The sequence below is a fragment of the Lepidochelys kempii genome, chromosome 1 (assembly GCF_965140265.1).
Source record: "Lepidochelys kempii isolate rLepKem1 chromosome 1, rLepKem1.hap2, whole genome shotgun sequence".
NCBI classification, from domain to species: Eukaryota; Metazoa; Chordata; order Testudines; family Cheloniidae; genus Lepidochelys; species Lepidochelys kempii.
The window spans coordinates 138,637,314-138,653,296 of NC_133256.1; the positions used below are offsets into that span (position 1 = coordinate 138,637,314).

Here is a 15,983-nt window from a genome sequence, read left to right on the forward strand (position 1 = left end):
AAACTGATTTGTGCTTGTGGGCTCAAGCTGGCTCACTAAAAATAGCAGCGTGCATACAGTGGCTCGGGCTGCAACTAAGGCTCACAAAAGCCCACCCGATCCCTTAGGCTAGCCCACTGCTGTTTTTGGTGCACCAGTTTGAACCCTGCGAGCATGAGTGTGTCTGTCTGGGCTGACATGGAGCAGGTCCGGGGGAGGCTTAATAGTCGACCCCAGTAGACACCACATGTACCACGACTCAGGGACCAGTGCTGAATGAGCTTCAGCTGCTAGGCTCTGTAGCTGCTGATAATCACAAAAGTCCAGATTCACAAAGGTATTTAGGCTCTAAGAGGCTAAGTGGCTGCAAGGCTGGCAAAAAAAAAAAAAAAAAAGGAAAAGATGCAAATACTATAGGTACAGTTAGTTAGTTAGTTATACTATAGGTATAGTTAGTTGGGGATTGGTCCTGCTTTGAGCAGGGGGTTGGACTAGATGACCTCCTGAGGTCGCTTCCAACCCTGATATTCTATGATATCTTGCAGCAATAAATTCCACCGGTTAATTTTGCATTTCCTCTCAAGAAGCTGTGCTCGTGTTTTTCTATTGTACTATGGCCATCTAGGTGTTTCATAATTCTCTCTCTAGCTATTCTTTCATTCCATTTATGTACAAGGTACTGAAATGAGGCTTGCTGGTCGGTGATTCCCGGCATCACCCCTAGTGCCCTTTTTTAATGGGAGTACAACATTTGGCCCCCTTTCAGCCGCCTGTACACTATGTGATTTTAATCATACTTGTGTTAGTTCCTCAGCCTCTTAATTCTTGAGTTTCTTCAAAACTCTTGCATTGGTACCATCTGGTTTGGGTGACTTGTTGCTATATAGTTTAAATAGCTTCCCACAGCACCTCCTTGAAATGATGATCATTAGAAGGCTGGCAACTTTGCACTCCTGGAGAGGGAGTGCTTGAATCAACAATGAAAGATAATTAACCTACTCATTCCATCAGCAGAAGAGAAGCTCTTCAAGGGGGCCAGTCCCAAGGCACAACAGACTGGGTTTGCAGGTGCCACGCACAGCACTGGGGGGAAACGGTCAGGCTGCTGGGAGCTCACTCTGACAGGGAAGGGGGGTATCAGGTGTGGATGGTGAATCCGTGCTATGCAGATCCACTTGACATTGCCCCTAGAAACTAGCTCCCCGGGGTTTTGTGACCCTGAGAAAGCCGCGGAATGGCTCCATTGCCGCCTCACTGCCCATGGTGGGGGGAGAAGAGTCCTTCCTCTGGCCTCCCGCAGCGCCTCCCAGTACATCTCGTCAGGCATTGTGGAAGGTATTTCCCTAAAACAGCCAACACTGGGATCTAGTTGGGAAAGTAGTCCAGGGGGATTTACTCAGAAACGAGGGAAAATAACGGACAGTGCAAACAAGCAGAGTAACAGCCATACTGCTGACTGCTTTTCCATTCCAGCCTAACTCAAGCAGTTTGCTCCTTCCTTACCTGAATTTTGTCCCCATTGAACACTCCATCAATTAGGAAGTAGGTCCAGAATACTGGCCACTCACACTCTATATTCTCGAACAGTTTGAGCTCAGCAGGATCATAGTGTAACCTGTTTGGATCCTAAAAATCAAATCATATTAATTTAATATTCTATACATGATATGAACAGATGTGTGTCACACATAAACCCTCTAAAGCCAAAGGAAATACAGGATAAAGCCACACACCTACATTTATCACCTTTTCTTCTCACATATATGTACCCACACGTACTCAACCAAACCCCTATGCAATCCCAGAAACCTAGATCTTATCAAGATCACCTTTGCTCTGCCCACTGTTTGATGACTGTGTGCATGGGGAATTAATCTTTATACCCTATTGGTTGTGATTTTGAGTGTGCTATTATGTCCCCTTAGGAACCATAACCAGTTATAAAAAATGTGTTTGATTTTGATATTAGAATGGCGAATTATGTTTTCCTGTTGTTAATAACTGTTTTTCCATTATCTAATCTCCTTTGGCCAAGGTTCATTGTAAGTGTGGATATGTTGCTATTTGGATTGTATAACACTGTGTACTCTTCCTGATGATGCAGAATCTTAGTTATGATACAGGCTATCACTTTATGTAGCACAAAATAAACAAAACAGGCATGAAATTTTGACAAATTTGGGTTAAAAAAAAATCTTCAAAATGTCTACTGAAAATCTGCAGAAATAGGACCTCTCTTGGTGTTTTGTATCCATCTCGAAGGAAGCGAGAGCAGCCATAACGTCCCTGTGGAAAAAAAAATAACATTCCTGAAAACATTGACATTGCACAATAGAAATTCTTTGTTATTTTACATTACTTCAGGGAGGGGAGAGCTACCTCTTCCTCCTACTCACACCCATTGTGCCCTGCAATCTTTCAGCTAACTGGCAGGAGAAGACAACTCAATGTATTACCTCCTCTCCCCACAAGCAAACAGACCAAGAAAAAAAAGAGAACTCTTACTTGCAATTTGGTGAGGATTTCACTTTTGGTTGCATTAACAACGTTCACATCCTCCACTGCAAAAGCTGGGTAAGAAATAATGGACAACAGTCCAGCATCAATCTCCTTTGACGTGGATGCCCTTGGCAACATGGAGTATAGAATAGACTGAGCAAAATACAAACACAGAACAAAATATGTAAAACAATCAGTCTCATTCAAGGGATTATGTCAGATGCAAAAAGAGCGCATAATCAGCGTTCAAAACAGCTGGGAATTTATTGAATGAGAACTATTTAAATGGGAATGGTCAAAGTTAGTCATTGGTGGCATGTAACCTACTCTACATAGGATACACAATGTATTGTGTGAAACTGTATGCTGAAGTTCTGGTTTCGCTTAGTCAACATTTTCTACAAGCAGGGTGCTTGTCACTGGCTCGTTTGTGCTCCCTTACAGCAAAGGAACCTCGAAGGCTGCTCTTTACCTGGCAATGTTCAACTTCATCAGGAAGGACGTGAATCACGGACTTGCTCCCCCCATGGGCTCCAAAAAGGTCTAGTTCATCAATTGCTTCCAGTGCAGCCTTCAGAAACACAGACACATATCAATCCAGATTTGTGCACTTCCCACCTGATCCAATGCCCATTGAAGACAACAGAAAAATGCCAATGGACTTCACTGACTTGTGGACTCTTACACACTTGATAAGAAAGCATGGGAATTTCTGACCTCACTCTTTTAGAAAAGAGAGAGTCATATTTATGTATTTAGATTTAAGCAAACATAAGATGACTCCCCGCACTTTCCACCTGTTAAAAATGCAATGCATAACAATCAATCCATCTCTATTGAATCAAGAAAATATTGCCAATCTCCCCATTCCTCAAATTCCCAAAGAATCCCATGCCCCACCACTCCTGAAGTGCCCATTCAAAAATAAGGGCTTTACAGCATGCCTCAAGGTCAACTGACTGAGGCTATTTCAGTTCAAAGGAGGATTATCATATCCTTCTAGTTCAGCTTTTACAGTCTTAAGAAGGTACAGGGGAGAGCAGGAATATTTCCAATGAGGTGGGCTCCTGTGAAGGAGCTGCAGAAGCATCTGTAACTCTGCTGGGGCGGGGATCTTGGACCTGTAACGGGGATGGGACAAAGAAACAGCTGGTGCCTGGATCTCAGGAGCCAGGCAGGCAGAGCTGTACTTCCCACAGAGCTCTCTCCTGGAGTTGGTGTCAATGGAGTTACACAAGAGGTGAATGTGTCTCCTTGTCTGTTTTCACCCTAGGTATTCACTGCAGTGCAAATTGATTTCAGACACAAGCAGCATACAAGTAGAGAACACAACCCTTTCTGTCTTGTTCTTTCTGGAGACACGGATACACAAAATCCTGCAAAGCTAATATCAGGAGTGTTATTGCCAAGCTCTGAAACTATAAATAGCCTCTCTCTACTGGTCTGCTGTACAGAGCAGGAGATCAGTGTTTGATGACAAGAATTTCCTGTAGGGGAATTTACAGTTGGACCCAGGGGAGACTTAAAGGCGATGTACAAAGCCCATCAAGATCCATGCTGCACTGCTGCCATGGGAACAGTTGTCCTCCACTTCACATTTCCTTTCCTTACCTCTTGTATTTGTAGTGAAAGAGAGTAAATGTATTGAACGAAGAAAACCAAATTTCCTTTTGTGTAGCAGCGGGTTGCTTTGCTTTCCCACACATGCAAACACTTATGTTTTGTTCAGTATTACAGAAGATTGCTCAGCTAAAAGCAAACATGCATTTTTCCGCCTGCAGTGCGTCAGCAGCCAGATAGCTCACTCCCAGCAGGGATACACAGCACAGTGCTCGCTCCAGTACTGACAGCGGCCAGTACAGATTTTTCATAGGAAGGCACAAGACAACTATGGAGCAAACTTAATCCTACTTCCATCAACATTTGGTTGGTCTACAGCAAGAGCATGCAGAATTCTCCCTTTTACTATCTAATGTGTCTGCAGATGTCTCAGCATCCTTATAAATCCTTTTTTTGATCTCTACTTATAGGGCTCCTTATAATCCATTTTGGAAACCTACTAGGCTCTTGGCCTCAAGTTACTTGGTGGCAGTGAGTTCCACAGATTAATTAGGCACTGTGTAAAAAAGTGGATTCTCAGTTTTAAGTTTGTTGCCTTTCAATTTCACTGAATGTCTCTTTGTCCTTACTTTGTGAGACAGAGGCATGCACAATGCCTGACTTATACCTCTATTATTCATTTCCTCTCCAAACATTTTTTTTTATTTAACTCCTTAACCAAGCATTCTGTTACTTATCCAGAATTTCCTTCACACCTGAGAGCACCATGGAAGCAGCATACTTAATATCAAGAGAGAGCAAGCACTTTATGCTAGTGCATCTAGCTAGATCTCTGAAAGATTCTTAGCCCCCTCCGAAAAGAGACATAGCTAGGCTTCAGAGATGAAAACTAAGGCCGCAGAAGGACTAAAATGACATTGAGATTTATGTGCAATCTCCACTAAAATACATATTCCGATGTAATCAACTAGCAACCACAAGGTCAGATGAACCGAGACAGTGAGGCAAACAAACATGTTAGAGAGTCACCGTTCTAATTCTACAAATGAAGAACAAACCAGTAAAAATATTCTCACCTTGGCCATGCCTACAGAGCTTGCATTCAGTTCAGGGATGCCCTGATTGGTTTTATCACCACGTTCCCATATTCCATAGTCCTGAAACAAAAAGAAGGAAAAACAGACGAGGTAAAAAAATCACAACCCAACAACACCGTTGGAAGGACCTGTTTATTTATGGAGTTAGGACCTGATCCTGCAAAGGCTTACTCATGCTTAATTTTGAATTCAATGGGACCTCAGTGGTTCTCAAACTTTTGTACTGGTGACCCCTTTCAAACAGCAAGCCTCTGAGTGCGACCCCCCTTATAAATTAAAAACCACTTTTTTATATATTTTTAACACTATTATAAATGCTGGATGCAAAGACTGGTTTTGGGTGGAGGCTGACAGCTCACGACCCCGCATATAATAATCTCACGACCCCCTGAGTGGTCCCGACCCCCGGTTTGAGAACCCCTGTCTTACATGCTTAAAGTAAATCTCATGCAAGTAAATCTCAGCAGGATTGGGGCCTTAGTCATGTACTAGTTTCCTGATAGATGAGGAATGTCAAGGCAAAGAAGGCAACTCCCACCCCATATACCTTCTCCCAATCCCTTCACATCACTACTCTCTCTTTAAAAACAATTTGGCAATTTTTTTCTTTTTTTCACAAAAGAATGATTTTTTTTTAAATGAAAATTGGGACAATAAGTACCAAGAAACAAAACCAAATCTTACTTCACATTATGATATGATACAGAAATCTCTACTTTCAGAGAACAGTGACCAGGGACCCCCATTGGTTGCCATGGTGCTGCTCACCAAGAAAAGTGCTATTCCAGAATGGCCAATCAGGCTCATTAGGAATTCAAAAGTGTATCGGAGAACACAGTTTGGCCCATTAACTTGCACTTCCTTCAAGGCCAGTCTGGGTATTTTTGTGCTTGTATATTTCTCTTTTAAACAATACGGTAGGTTAAATGGTTTATCAAAGCAAATTCAGATATCATCTCAGACATGCAGTTCTTTCTAATGAGGTAATTTCGCTCATGTGCACTGAGTGAGATCGAGACTTCAGAGCCTCTCTTAACTCTAGCAAGTTCAGGCTATATATGTGGTAAATGAAACTTTTAAATGACTGAACTTGGGTTGAAGTTCTTCTGAAAGAACCTATCCTTAAACTTTAATCATTTAAGGTCCCCACTTTGGCTTGTTTTCCTGCATATTCAGAGCAGCAAGTTCCAAGCAATGGGAATGCTGTTTGAATTACTGTATAAATCAGCTATGAAATCTTATAATCAAATTTGCTGCTTCAGCCCCACCCTTTAGGCGGAATACATTCCTTCCCGGCAGAGAAATAAGAAATTCTGTTCAGTCAGTTCCTAGGAAGTACTCAAATTGTTTATATATAAACTAAATACTTACAGCGACTTTATAGGCAGCTTCTATGTAAAAAACAAGATTCTGTATAAAGGCAACTTCATCAAGGGTGAATACAATATGCAATCCTGATTAAAAACAGAACAAAAAATTACATTCCTACATAAAAATTGAAATGTTTGACAGAAAAGAAGTTCGAAATTTTCATTTTATTCACTAGCAACCAATGCCTGCTGAAATCAGTGGAAAGATCCCTATAATATCTGCAGTTGAGATAGCACTTTAAAGGCCACTAATACATGTTGTTTCAAAGAGTCATCAAAATATTAAACTCTCCGGGCCACATTCACACACAGGGTGAGTGCCGGAAGGGTTGACACCCACTTTTGCCGGGGAAGACCGTTGCAAGGGACCCTGAGGATAGAAGGTATCAGAGGACCACGTGGCGGGTGGCATCTGTAAAACATTCAAACATGGTGCCAGTGAGCAGGGAACCATGGCCAGGACAGCTGGCATTCATTTCATTTAGGACACACCCCGCCCATGTACCTATTCGCTATACCAATACTGACTTGGACTCTAAATACATTCTATGGGTGGCAGACCCGAGATCATTTATTCACTGACACTTTAAAAACTCCCACATCCTAATCTGGGTCTATGCTGGTTATGTGCTATATATGTATCTTGTGACTGATATATGTAATCTCTCATAACTCAAGACTGACCCCACATGTACAGTACCTTCCTTCTTAACTTGCGTAAACTTGATTTTAAGCATTAGCTTTAATAAAAGTTTTTAACTCTGATCAGGCTCCCGGCTGATCCAAAACGTAGCCCAGTCTAATCTCTCGGTAGGGCAGCAGTGGAACTAACACCTATCCTTCACAAGCTCAATGGACTTATATGATTCAGGATACGCTTTGTGCTTTGCACCTCCATGAGCCAGCTTTTCTGAAACTGCCCTTCAAGTGATTGTTTTCTTAATAAACATCTGATCCTACTGATCCAGATCTCTATTCACAGAGACGTTACGTCCGTATAAGTGCACAAGGAACTTTTAAATGTAGTACTCCCTGCTCACATATTCTATCTACCATATTTTATTCCATCCCAGGAATATGAAATATTTTCCTGCCAGTTATCAAGGAGCCATATGTTTGGCACCAAAAGGAAATAGATATGCTGTTACAGCTCACTGTACCAGCCCCTCTTCACCTCTAAAATATTACGCATGGCGGGAGAGGGGGTAGCTAGGAGGAAGGCAGCCATGGGAGGCAAGTTTTCGTTTTTGAAACAACTCCATACAGAGTGATAGCTCATCTGCTTTCCTACCGGCACTGTACCCTCAAGACTCAGACTGGCTGGGAATCCTGCTCTCAGTAACCAGACTTGAGGCTAATCACGGCCTTATTTTTTCTGACATTTTGCCATAGGTCATTTAAATATTTAGCTAGGGACAATGTTTAAGCAATAACTGCTTTCACTGCACAGCTAGGTAAATGATGCAACTGCCATCTCTTTTATGGAAGATACTCCTCTGCAAATCCTCTCTGGTAATGCACTTAAAGGAAAGTGCTGATATTTGCGAGTGCTCCTATGAAGAAAAAAGCGACATGAGGTTCACAAGCAAAAGTAGAGCCAGGGAAACCCATTCAAACCATTATGCAGAGTATTATGCACAAAACCCAAGAGGCAGACCTGATTTCTATTTATACTTAAAAGAGCTTGAGATAAAATAGGGACAGTGCTCCCATTGTACGTAGAGAAGTGGAGAAACCCCTCTGGTCAACCAGTAGCAATGCTAACGTAAACCCAAAGGTAGTCACATCCGGTCCTCTTGTATTTGAAAGAGGGGGCAATCAAAACATAGTTATGGAGTTCTGATAAAAAAGGGCTGCTTCTCCCAAATATATATTTTGGTGATTTTTTTAGTATACTCCATTTTGTAGAAGAAAGGCAGATTTCCACACTATTAAATTGTGTTGTTCTGATGGAAGGTAACTACAATGTTTAACTTAACAAAAAATCTGCACCAATGATCACGGCTAAAACATCTTCTGCTTACCTGATGCAGTCATCTGTGCCAGGAAGAGCAAGAAAAGGGAAGTTGCATCTACTTGTAGATGTCCCCACTGGTCATCCCCTACTACTGTGGAACAAGTGGCTGAGTTATACTTGGCATGCAAGCAGTCCTTTGTAGTCTGTGTGTATTTGAACTTCTCTACTTTATCCACCTAAAAAGAACACCCAGGATTTTAAAGTCAAAAAACTTTGCAAGAGGTTTTTCAGCCAAGAACATACATGCTCCAAGAATAGGAAATAATATGTTGGTGCTCTGACTTTTGTTATCTTACTCTTATATGCTCCAATTCAGCGAAGCACTTAAGAATGTGCTTAAGTGCCTTGCTGAGTTGAGGCCTTAGTTACAGCTGTGCAATTTATTTGCCCAGATATAAATGCAATTTGTCATAGGTGTGACCAGTCATAAAAGTATAACAGAGCAGAGTTTTGTTCATAGCAATTGCACAGGTTAAAATACTTTTATTACACCCATATTTGTACACACAGAAATCAATCCACTGAAGTCTCAGATAAAAGAAAAGAAATATCTGTTCTGAAATGAAATGCTTTGTAAATATAACAAGCACTTGTCCACAGATATGCATGGTATAAACGTATTTCCCCATATGCAATACACTTATATGAGCGGTGATTTAAATTTTAATTAAAGATGTATTGCCATTTGTTTCAAATCTGTGAGACGAAGGGAGGTGCCAAAGGGATGCATTCTTTATCATACAAAAAGGACTCCAGAGAACCACTAGTCTTGGGAATTTCAATCACTCCTTCAATCTGGGATACCATATTCTCATAATTAATCTCGCCCTTTCATGCACAAATTGACTTTAAAGCACCAGATCTGACCTTGCAACTGAGTAAATACTCCTGGGTTATTAGATTACCTGTCTCATCATACATTGCAAAAGTCCCCGCATCAGTTTCACAACATTCTGTAAGAATAAAACAGAATAATTAAAGTCTAAAAATCACCAGTCTGCTTACCTGTATTAGACAGTATTTAACAACAAGGCTCAGGGTCTCTACTACTGGCCTGCCATGCGTGTGAACATGAACATCCTGAAATGCTTTTAAAGAAATACATTTCTGTGTGTTTTCTTTTCCAGATTTTTGCCTTGAATGTGCTTTTTGGAGAAGCTGATACGCGGTCACTTGAAAAAATATGGTATTCTCATCTCACTGTTAAATGTATAAGAGTGTATTTGGTGTTTAAACGTCGTGAAAACTAGTGGGATATTACTTGCATTGTTTTCATGTATCTGTATCCCATTATAATGTAATAGCAAACATTTACATCGTGCACACCCCTGCAACTAAATAACCCATCAAAGGAGAAAGACACCTTGTGGGATGCAAGTGAAGAACTTAAACAGAAAAGTGCTAATTTCAAAGCAAATGGTCATTGTCTGCGATGATCGGAGGTCAAAGACTCAAAATGCATTCCTCTATCTCCCCATCATGAAAGGAAAAGCCCACATGGGTAGTGACACTATCAGCTTGTTTTTTGTGAGAAGAAGCTATAAGTATGGACTCAAGGAAAGATCCTGAATCTCTGGACTGTTTAGACTCTTACAGGGAAGCAGATCCAAAGCAGAGATCCTCAGAGACAATATGGGTACCCTGAAAAGGCTTTTGAGAAACTGGCAGTTTATTATATCACTGCCACCATTTGGAATTACAAACTGTGATTCACCTGTGCATAGATTTTACCTGCTCTAACCTCTCAATAACTCTCATTTCCTTTTCTTAGCTAATAAACCTTTAGTTAGTTTACTATAGAATTGGCTGCCAGCATTGTCTTTGGTGCAAGATCTAGAGTACTAACTGATCTGGGGTAAGTGACTGGTCTCTTGGGAAGCAACCTAAACGTGGTGTGATTTTTGGTTTAAGTATCCATTTTATCACAAAGTCCAGTTTGTCTGGGCGGCAAGATAGGCTGGAGAGTCTTAAGGAACGGTCTGTGACTCCATGGTAAGACTGTTATAGTGATCCAGGAGTTCACACTGCTTGGTGAAATTTAATTACAGAATACACCACCAGTTTGGGGTGTCTGACAGTCTGCCCTGAGGTAGGCACTCTCAGTCGTGAGCCACCCCAGACAGTGTGACAATAGGATTTTCCCCTAAATCCAGTAATTAAGCACATCTTTGTACCCGAAACAAGAATATTTGGAAAAGTTATGCAATGCCCTCAGAAGACAAAGAGGGCATCCCCTTACCTCAACCCTCCCCATATGAATAATAATAAATAATAAAATCATTAATACTACAATTTTAATACAATACAACTAACAGCACATGTGCCAATTATCACTCTCATGGCTTTTCTTGTACACTGTCTCCTCCTCCTCCACCCCGCATGGCCACCCTGATGTTTTTCCTTCCTAGGCGCTGATCTTGCAAACGCTTATGCGCGTGGCTTCTGACTTTAATGGGACTGCTTAGAGTTACCCATGTGGGTGTTTGGAGGATTGGGACCTTAGATTATAAATTGTTTAGAGAGAAAGGATGGTCCAGTGGCTAGGGTGCTAGCCTGGGACCTAGGAGACCAAGGTTCAATTTCCTGCTGCACCACAGACTTCCCATGTGAACTTGGGCAAGTCCCTTAGTCTCTCTGTGCCTTAGTTCCCTATCCGTACAATGGGGATAACAGCACTTCCCTATCCCACAGGGATGTTGGGAGGACAAACACATTAGAGATTGTGAGATCTCAGACACTGTTGTAACATGGGCTAGATAGGTACCCAAGAAAAACAGATGGAAAGTGTCAGCACCAGCCCAGACTCTATGTGTCTGGAAACCCTTGTATATCCTGGGCACAACAGCAATATAAACAATAAATACAGCATAAAATAAAATCACCATCACATGAAAGAAAAGCTGAGAGACAATAAAAAAATACATTTACTACATGTAATATTTAGACATACCTGCTCAAGTTCATAGGCTTTTGCCTTATCCTCATCCCGGTCTGCATTCTTCCGATAAGCCATTCCCAGACCCCACACAGCCAGAATGCTGTAGACATTATCCCGGACCCAAGCATCCTTTTGCTCCGTGCTGGCCGAAAGCAGTCCAGTAACTGGATTCTAATCGAAAAGAAAAGAAAACCAGAACAGCACACACTGTTCACCTGAAAAGTTATCTTATTTAACTACAGCAGCACTTTCCATATCAATTGATGATGTAAGAAACACAGGACCACATAAGACTTCATACACTTACCTGCACTTAGACAATTCATAAATTCACAGTGAGATACAACCTTGATCTTCCCACCAGACTCCCAAAACCTGAGGTAAAGGAGAATCTCCTTTGACTGCTAGTAGCATAGAGGCTATGACATACAGTTGAGCAGTTCTCATCCCACCCAAGAGCATATGATTCACCTACTGACCTAGCAATATTCAGAACAAATAAAAAGAGAAGGTTCCCAGCTCAAAGAGCTTATCATGTATTTAGTGCCTGAGCCTGCACCATTGATGTCTGTGGTGCAGAACCAAGCCCCAGTGAGAGCAACAAACAGGGGTTTAGGCTGGCGTGCAGAAAGACAAGGGTTACAAATAACAGAATTACACACGGACTCATTATTGGCATATGTTGGTTCAGTTAAATGTTTAGAACACCTTATTTTCTGGGAAGAGGTAGTTTTGCAGAGGAGGAAACGTCACCTGTCTTCTCGTACACTTTTTAGGAGGGATTTGAATGAAGACACGGGTGGCAGCCAGGTAAACATTACTGGTATATAATCAGTATTCTCATTTATTACTAGACGAAAGTAGCATTCAGTGGCCTAAATCAGGGATCAGTGCCACACAGCCTACTCATATAGCACACACTGTATAAAAATCTACATTGTAGAGACGGTCTCTGTCCCAAAGAGCTTATAGTTCAAATAACAGAGATTGGATGAGTGCAGAATAATCTCTCTGATGCTAGCTTTATGAATGGAACATTCCATATGTCACGTAAATACCCAAACGGGGATTAACTGCTCAAAGACATTTCCAAATGGGAAAAAAGGAAAAGCAGAAGAAAAACAGGAAAAAAAGAAAAAGTGATTCAGCAGAAGCCACCTGCAGTCTAAGCTAATTAGACTAGGAAGAAGGATGAGCCTAAAAGGCAAATCTCATATTTCTAGCTATTTTGCCCAGTCTTGTTTTGTTCATCCCTCACTTGCCATACAAAGAAAGTCTACGTAGCTGTAATTCTAGCCCTGCAGAGATTGCACTCCAAGCCCCCTAGCAGCTACATTCTGGGCCTGGTGCCAGTTGTGCAATGGAAAATTCTAAACAGCACTAAGATTGTTCCTCCAAAAATGTCAACGTTCACACAAGACACTGGGAGACTCATCAACCACCAGGGACTTACCTGCTTTCAAAGTTTTAAAAGGTGCTGAATTAAGAAAACATACAACAAGATCTAGAGGCAATCCCTTCTCCCCCTCTACATTAGAATCAGAGGGACTTAACTTTTCAGTCAAGTCCCGAATATCTAGGTTAAGTCCACTCTGGACTTTAATGGACATTGGATCAGGCCTTTTGTGAAACTTCATGAACAAAGGTAATTCTGTAGCATCATGGTACTATCAATTCACAGGAAGAAACATTAACTGACTAATATTTTTAAAAGTTTGCTTCATAAAATGCCTACTCTTAAAAATTAGGATTTTTTTCTCAGTTCCTCCTGCTAGTATACAAAGAGTCCACCCCTGCAAGATACTGAGTGTGAACTATGAGGTACTGGGTATGCTCAACTCCCATGGATATCAAAAGAATGTCCGGGCACCATGTAGCATTAGGCCCACCATGTGATTATAAAATTTAATTTAGTTTGTAGGATGAGGGCCTCCCAATGAGATCTGCATGAGCAGATCCATGTGCCAAGGAACCCTACTGAAGTCAATGGGGTTCTGCAAGGACAGAAGGCTCTGTTACAGAGATCTGATTGCCAAACTGAGGCCTTAAATTGTTACTTAATTGTGTGTGCTGTGTCTCTTTCTATTTAATATATTTGCATTTCACTACATCTATTTGTCTGGAAACAAGAATCTGCTAAAAAGACCAGATTCCGATCTCACTTTCATTGGTGTAAAAATCGAGTAATTTCATTGACCACACTGGAGCTACTACAGAATTAAATTGAGATAACAGAGATCAGAGTTTCACTCAGAGCATAGTTTAGCAAACACATAGACTTATATAACCTGTTCTTTGATCTAGCAGAGTACTGATATTAAAGTCAGACCGTCACTAAACTCCAGCTGGGTTTGATTGTATGAAGTTGACTGTAATGTATTTTTGTGACCACTTCTGAATATCTTATTTTTATCAGCTGGCATTTAATGATTTCTATTTTAGCCACATATTCTTTTCTCCTTAAATACCCCATGTAATATTTTTTTTTCATAAAATGGATATCGACATTGGATAAAACACAAAAAATACAAAAAATACCAACCTAAATCGATGGGTGAAATAAAATAGTTGAGTCATTATTCTTCTGTACACCGGGCTATAGAGGGTATAAATAATATAGTGCAATACTCTTTAAATAAAAGCTGTTATAGAAATAAAATAATTGCATCAGAAGAATAATGATATTGCAGGTGGAGGAAACATACTGAACATTTTCCCCAACATTAACTAACATATGATCATAGCTACACCTTCTCCACCATATTAACTCCAATTAAGGACTTAAATCTAATCTATCCATCTGCATTTCTAAAGCACCTATCACGGAGATGTCTATACACTGCAAGGCAGAGTGGATACAAATCAATTATTTAAATTTTTTTTTTCAAAAAAATCAGTTTTATTTAAATCGGTTTTTTTTTTGATAAAATGCTTTTTGAGGAAAAAACCTATCTAAAGATAGTTTTAATTAAGATATATCTTTGAGCTATAACATCTCATCCTGGAATAGGGATTATAAATTCTAATTCTATAGTATGAGACAACATATTCATGTAATGTTTAAGAAAAGTTTTGTAAATGAGTTCTAATAGTTCATGGACTAGGGACCCAATCTTATGGGATTCCAGGAGCTTCTGTATAGATTACTTAGGTTAATCCTTCTATCTACCCATTGGGACTCAGTGCTCAGTCTAGAAGATATCATCAGAGATGCTTAGTTTTGCAGTTCTCAAACTGTGGATTTGTGTCTCCAGAGATAACATGCTTGTTAACAGCAAAAATGTTTTTAAATAAACAAACAAACAAATAAATAAATAGAGGTGAGAAATAACAGACCTCAACTCTATTGTCCCTCTGCAAATTTGCGCACAGATTCAATCTCTTACCTCTCTCTAAAAGTGCAAAGTTTCAAAAAGTTCAATGAATCGAAGATTGCTGGGGGCGGAACAGATCTGGACAAGGAGAAGAAGTCTGGAGATAAATGTGAAATGGGAGGAACAGGCAGTTTAACAGTTTCACTTTTGTTTCGAGCAGCATATTCCAGAAGTCTTGAGGTATTTTTGAGTGTAGCCTTCATTGATTTGAGATCTACCATACCATTCTCTCACTAGAAGGAAAAACCTATAATGGCAACAGGCCATAAAACAGACCCAGTTTGAGAATATTTTAATGAAGTTCCTCTACCTGTGGGTAAGACAGGAATGCGCGCAAAATGCAAACAGTGCAAGAAAGAAATGCAAGGCCTGATTGTTCGAATGAAACATCATCACGAGAAATGTTCCTTCTCAGGAGGAAGCTGCACTGAAGATGATGAAAGGAACATGTCTGAACATGCAGGATCTTCAGGTTGGTAAACTTTTTTATTTCATACCTCTTTCTTAAGCACTGCCTGTATTCCCTGTGGACTATGCTTGAATTCACATGTTTGAGCAAAAAAATATAGTTGTTACTCTATGGTACTATCATTTTAGCTGCAGTTGTGATAAAAAATAAATAGCTGAAATAGGCAGATCTTCCTTTTACAATTTCACCTTTAAAGTAGTACTGAATGTCAGCGAATGCAATGAGTAATACTAAATGAGCAGTATGGTAATGGTAATTAAATAACTGCATTGATTTATTTTGTTTAGGAGAATCCATCCTCAACATACAGGATTCTGAAGACTATCCACTTTCAAGAACACCATCATTTTCTATAGTTTCAGAGTTATCTGCCAATGATAGCATTTCAGCCACATCATGTCACATAGCCACAGTATATTACCTGTAGCAAAGAGAAAAAAAACCCTCCATAATCCAGAAACAACCATAGATAAATTTGGGATAAGAACCAGCGGATTACAAAAAGAGGTAACTGGTGAAAAAACTGCCTCGTTTGTTTATGCAATAAACTCTCCTTTCCAGATGACTGAGAACAGGATACAGGATACAGTCCACCCAACAGAGCAGATTTCACAGGCAAATTGCTGGATAAAGTGTATGAAAGAGAAATTGAGCAGTGTGCAAAAGGTCTAGAGAGTGAA

The 15,983-nt window shown here is 40.4% G+C and overlaps 1 protein-coding gene across 9 annotated transcripts in view; it reads right to left on the reverse strand.

The window, feature by feature from the left end:
* Positions 1–15,983, reverse strand: part of PHKA2 (phosphorylase kinase regulatory subunit alpha 2) — a 70,841-nt gene that overhangs the window by 50,002 nt on the left and 4,856 nt on the right. For all 9 annotated transcript variants that reach the window (XM_073356658.1, XM_073356649.1, XM_073356639.1 and 6 more), the window contains 9 exons: positions 11,473–11,631; positions 9,428–9,475; positions 8,530–8,698; positions 6,507–6,589; positions 5,115–5,195; positions 2,951–3,049; positions 2,485–2,631; positions 2,212–2,265; positions 1,483–1,605 (listed from right to left, as the gene is read on the reverse strand). In XM_073356658.1, coding sequence (XP_073212759.1) covers positions 1,483–1,605; positions 2,212–2,265; positions 2,485–2,631; positions 2,951–3,049; positions 5,115–5,195; positions 6,507–6,589; positions 8,530–8,698; positions 9,428–9,475; positions 11,473–11,631 — 963 coding nt within the window. The remainder of the gene's footprint in view (positions 1–1,482; positions 1,606–2,211; positions 2,266–2,484; positions 2,632–2,950; positions 3,050–5,114; positions 5,196–6,506; positions 6,590–8,529; positions 8,699–9,427; positions 9,476–11,472; positions 11,632–15,983) is intronic.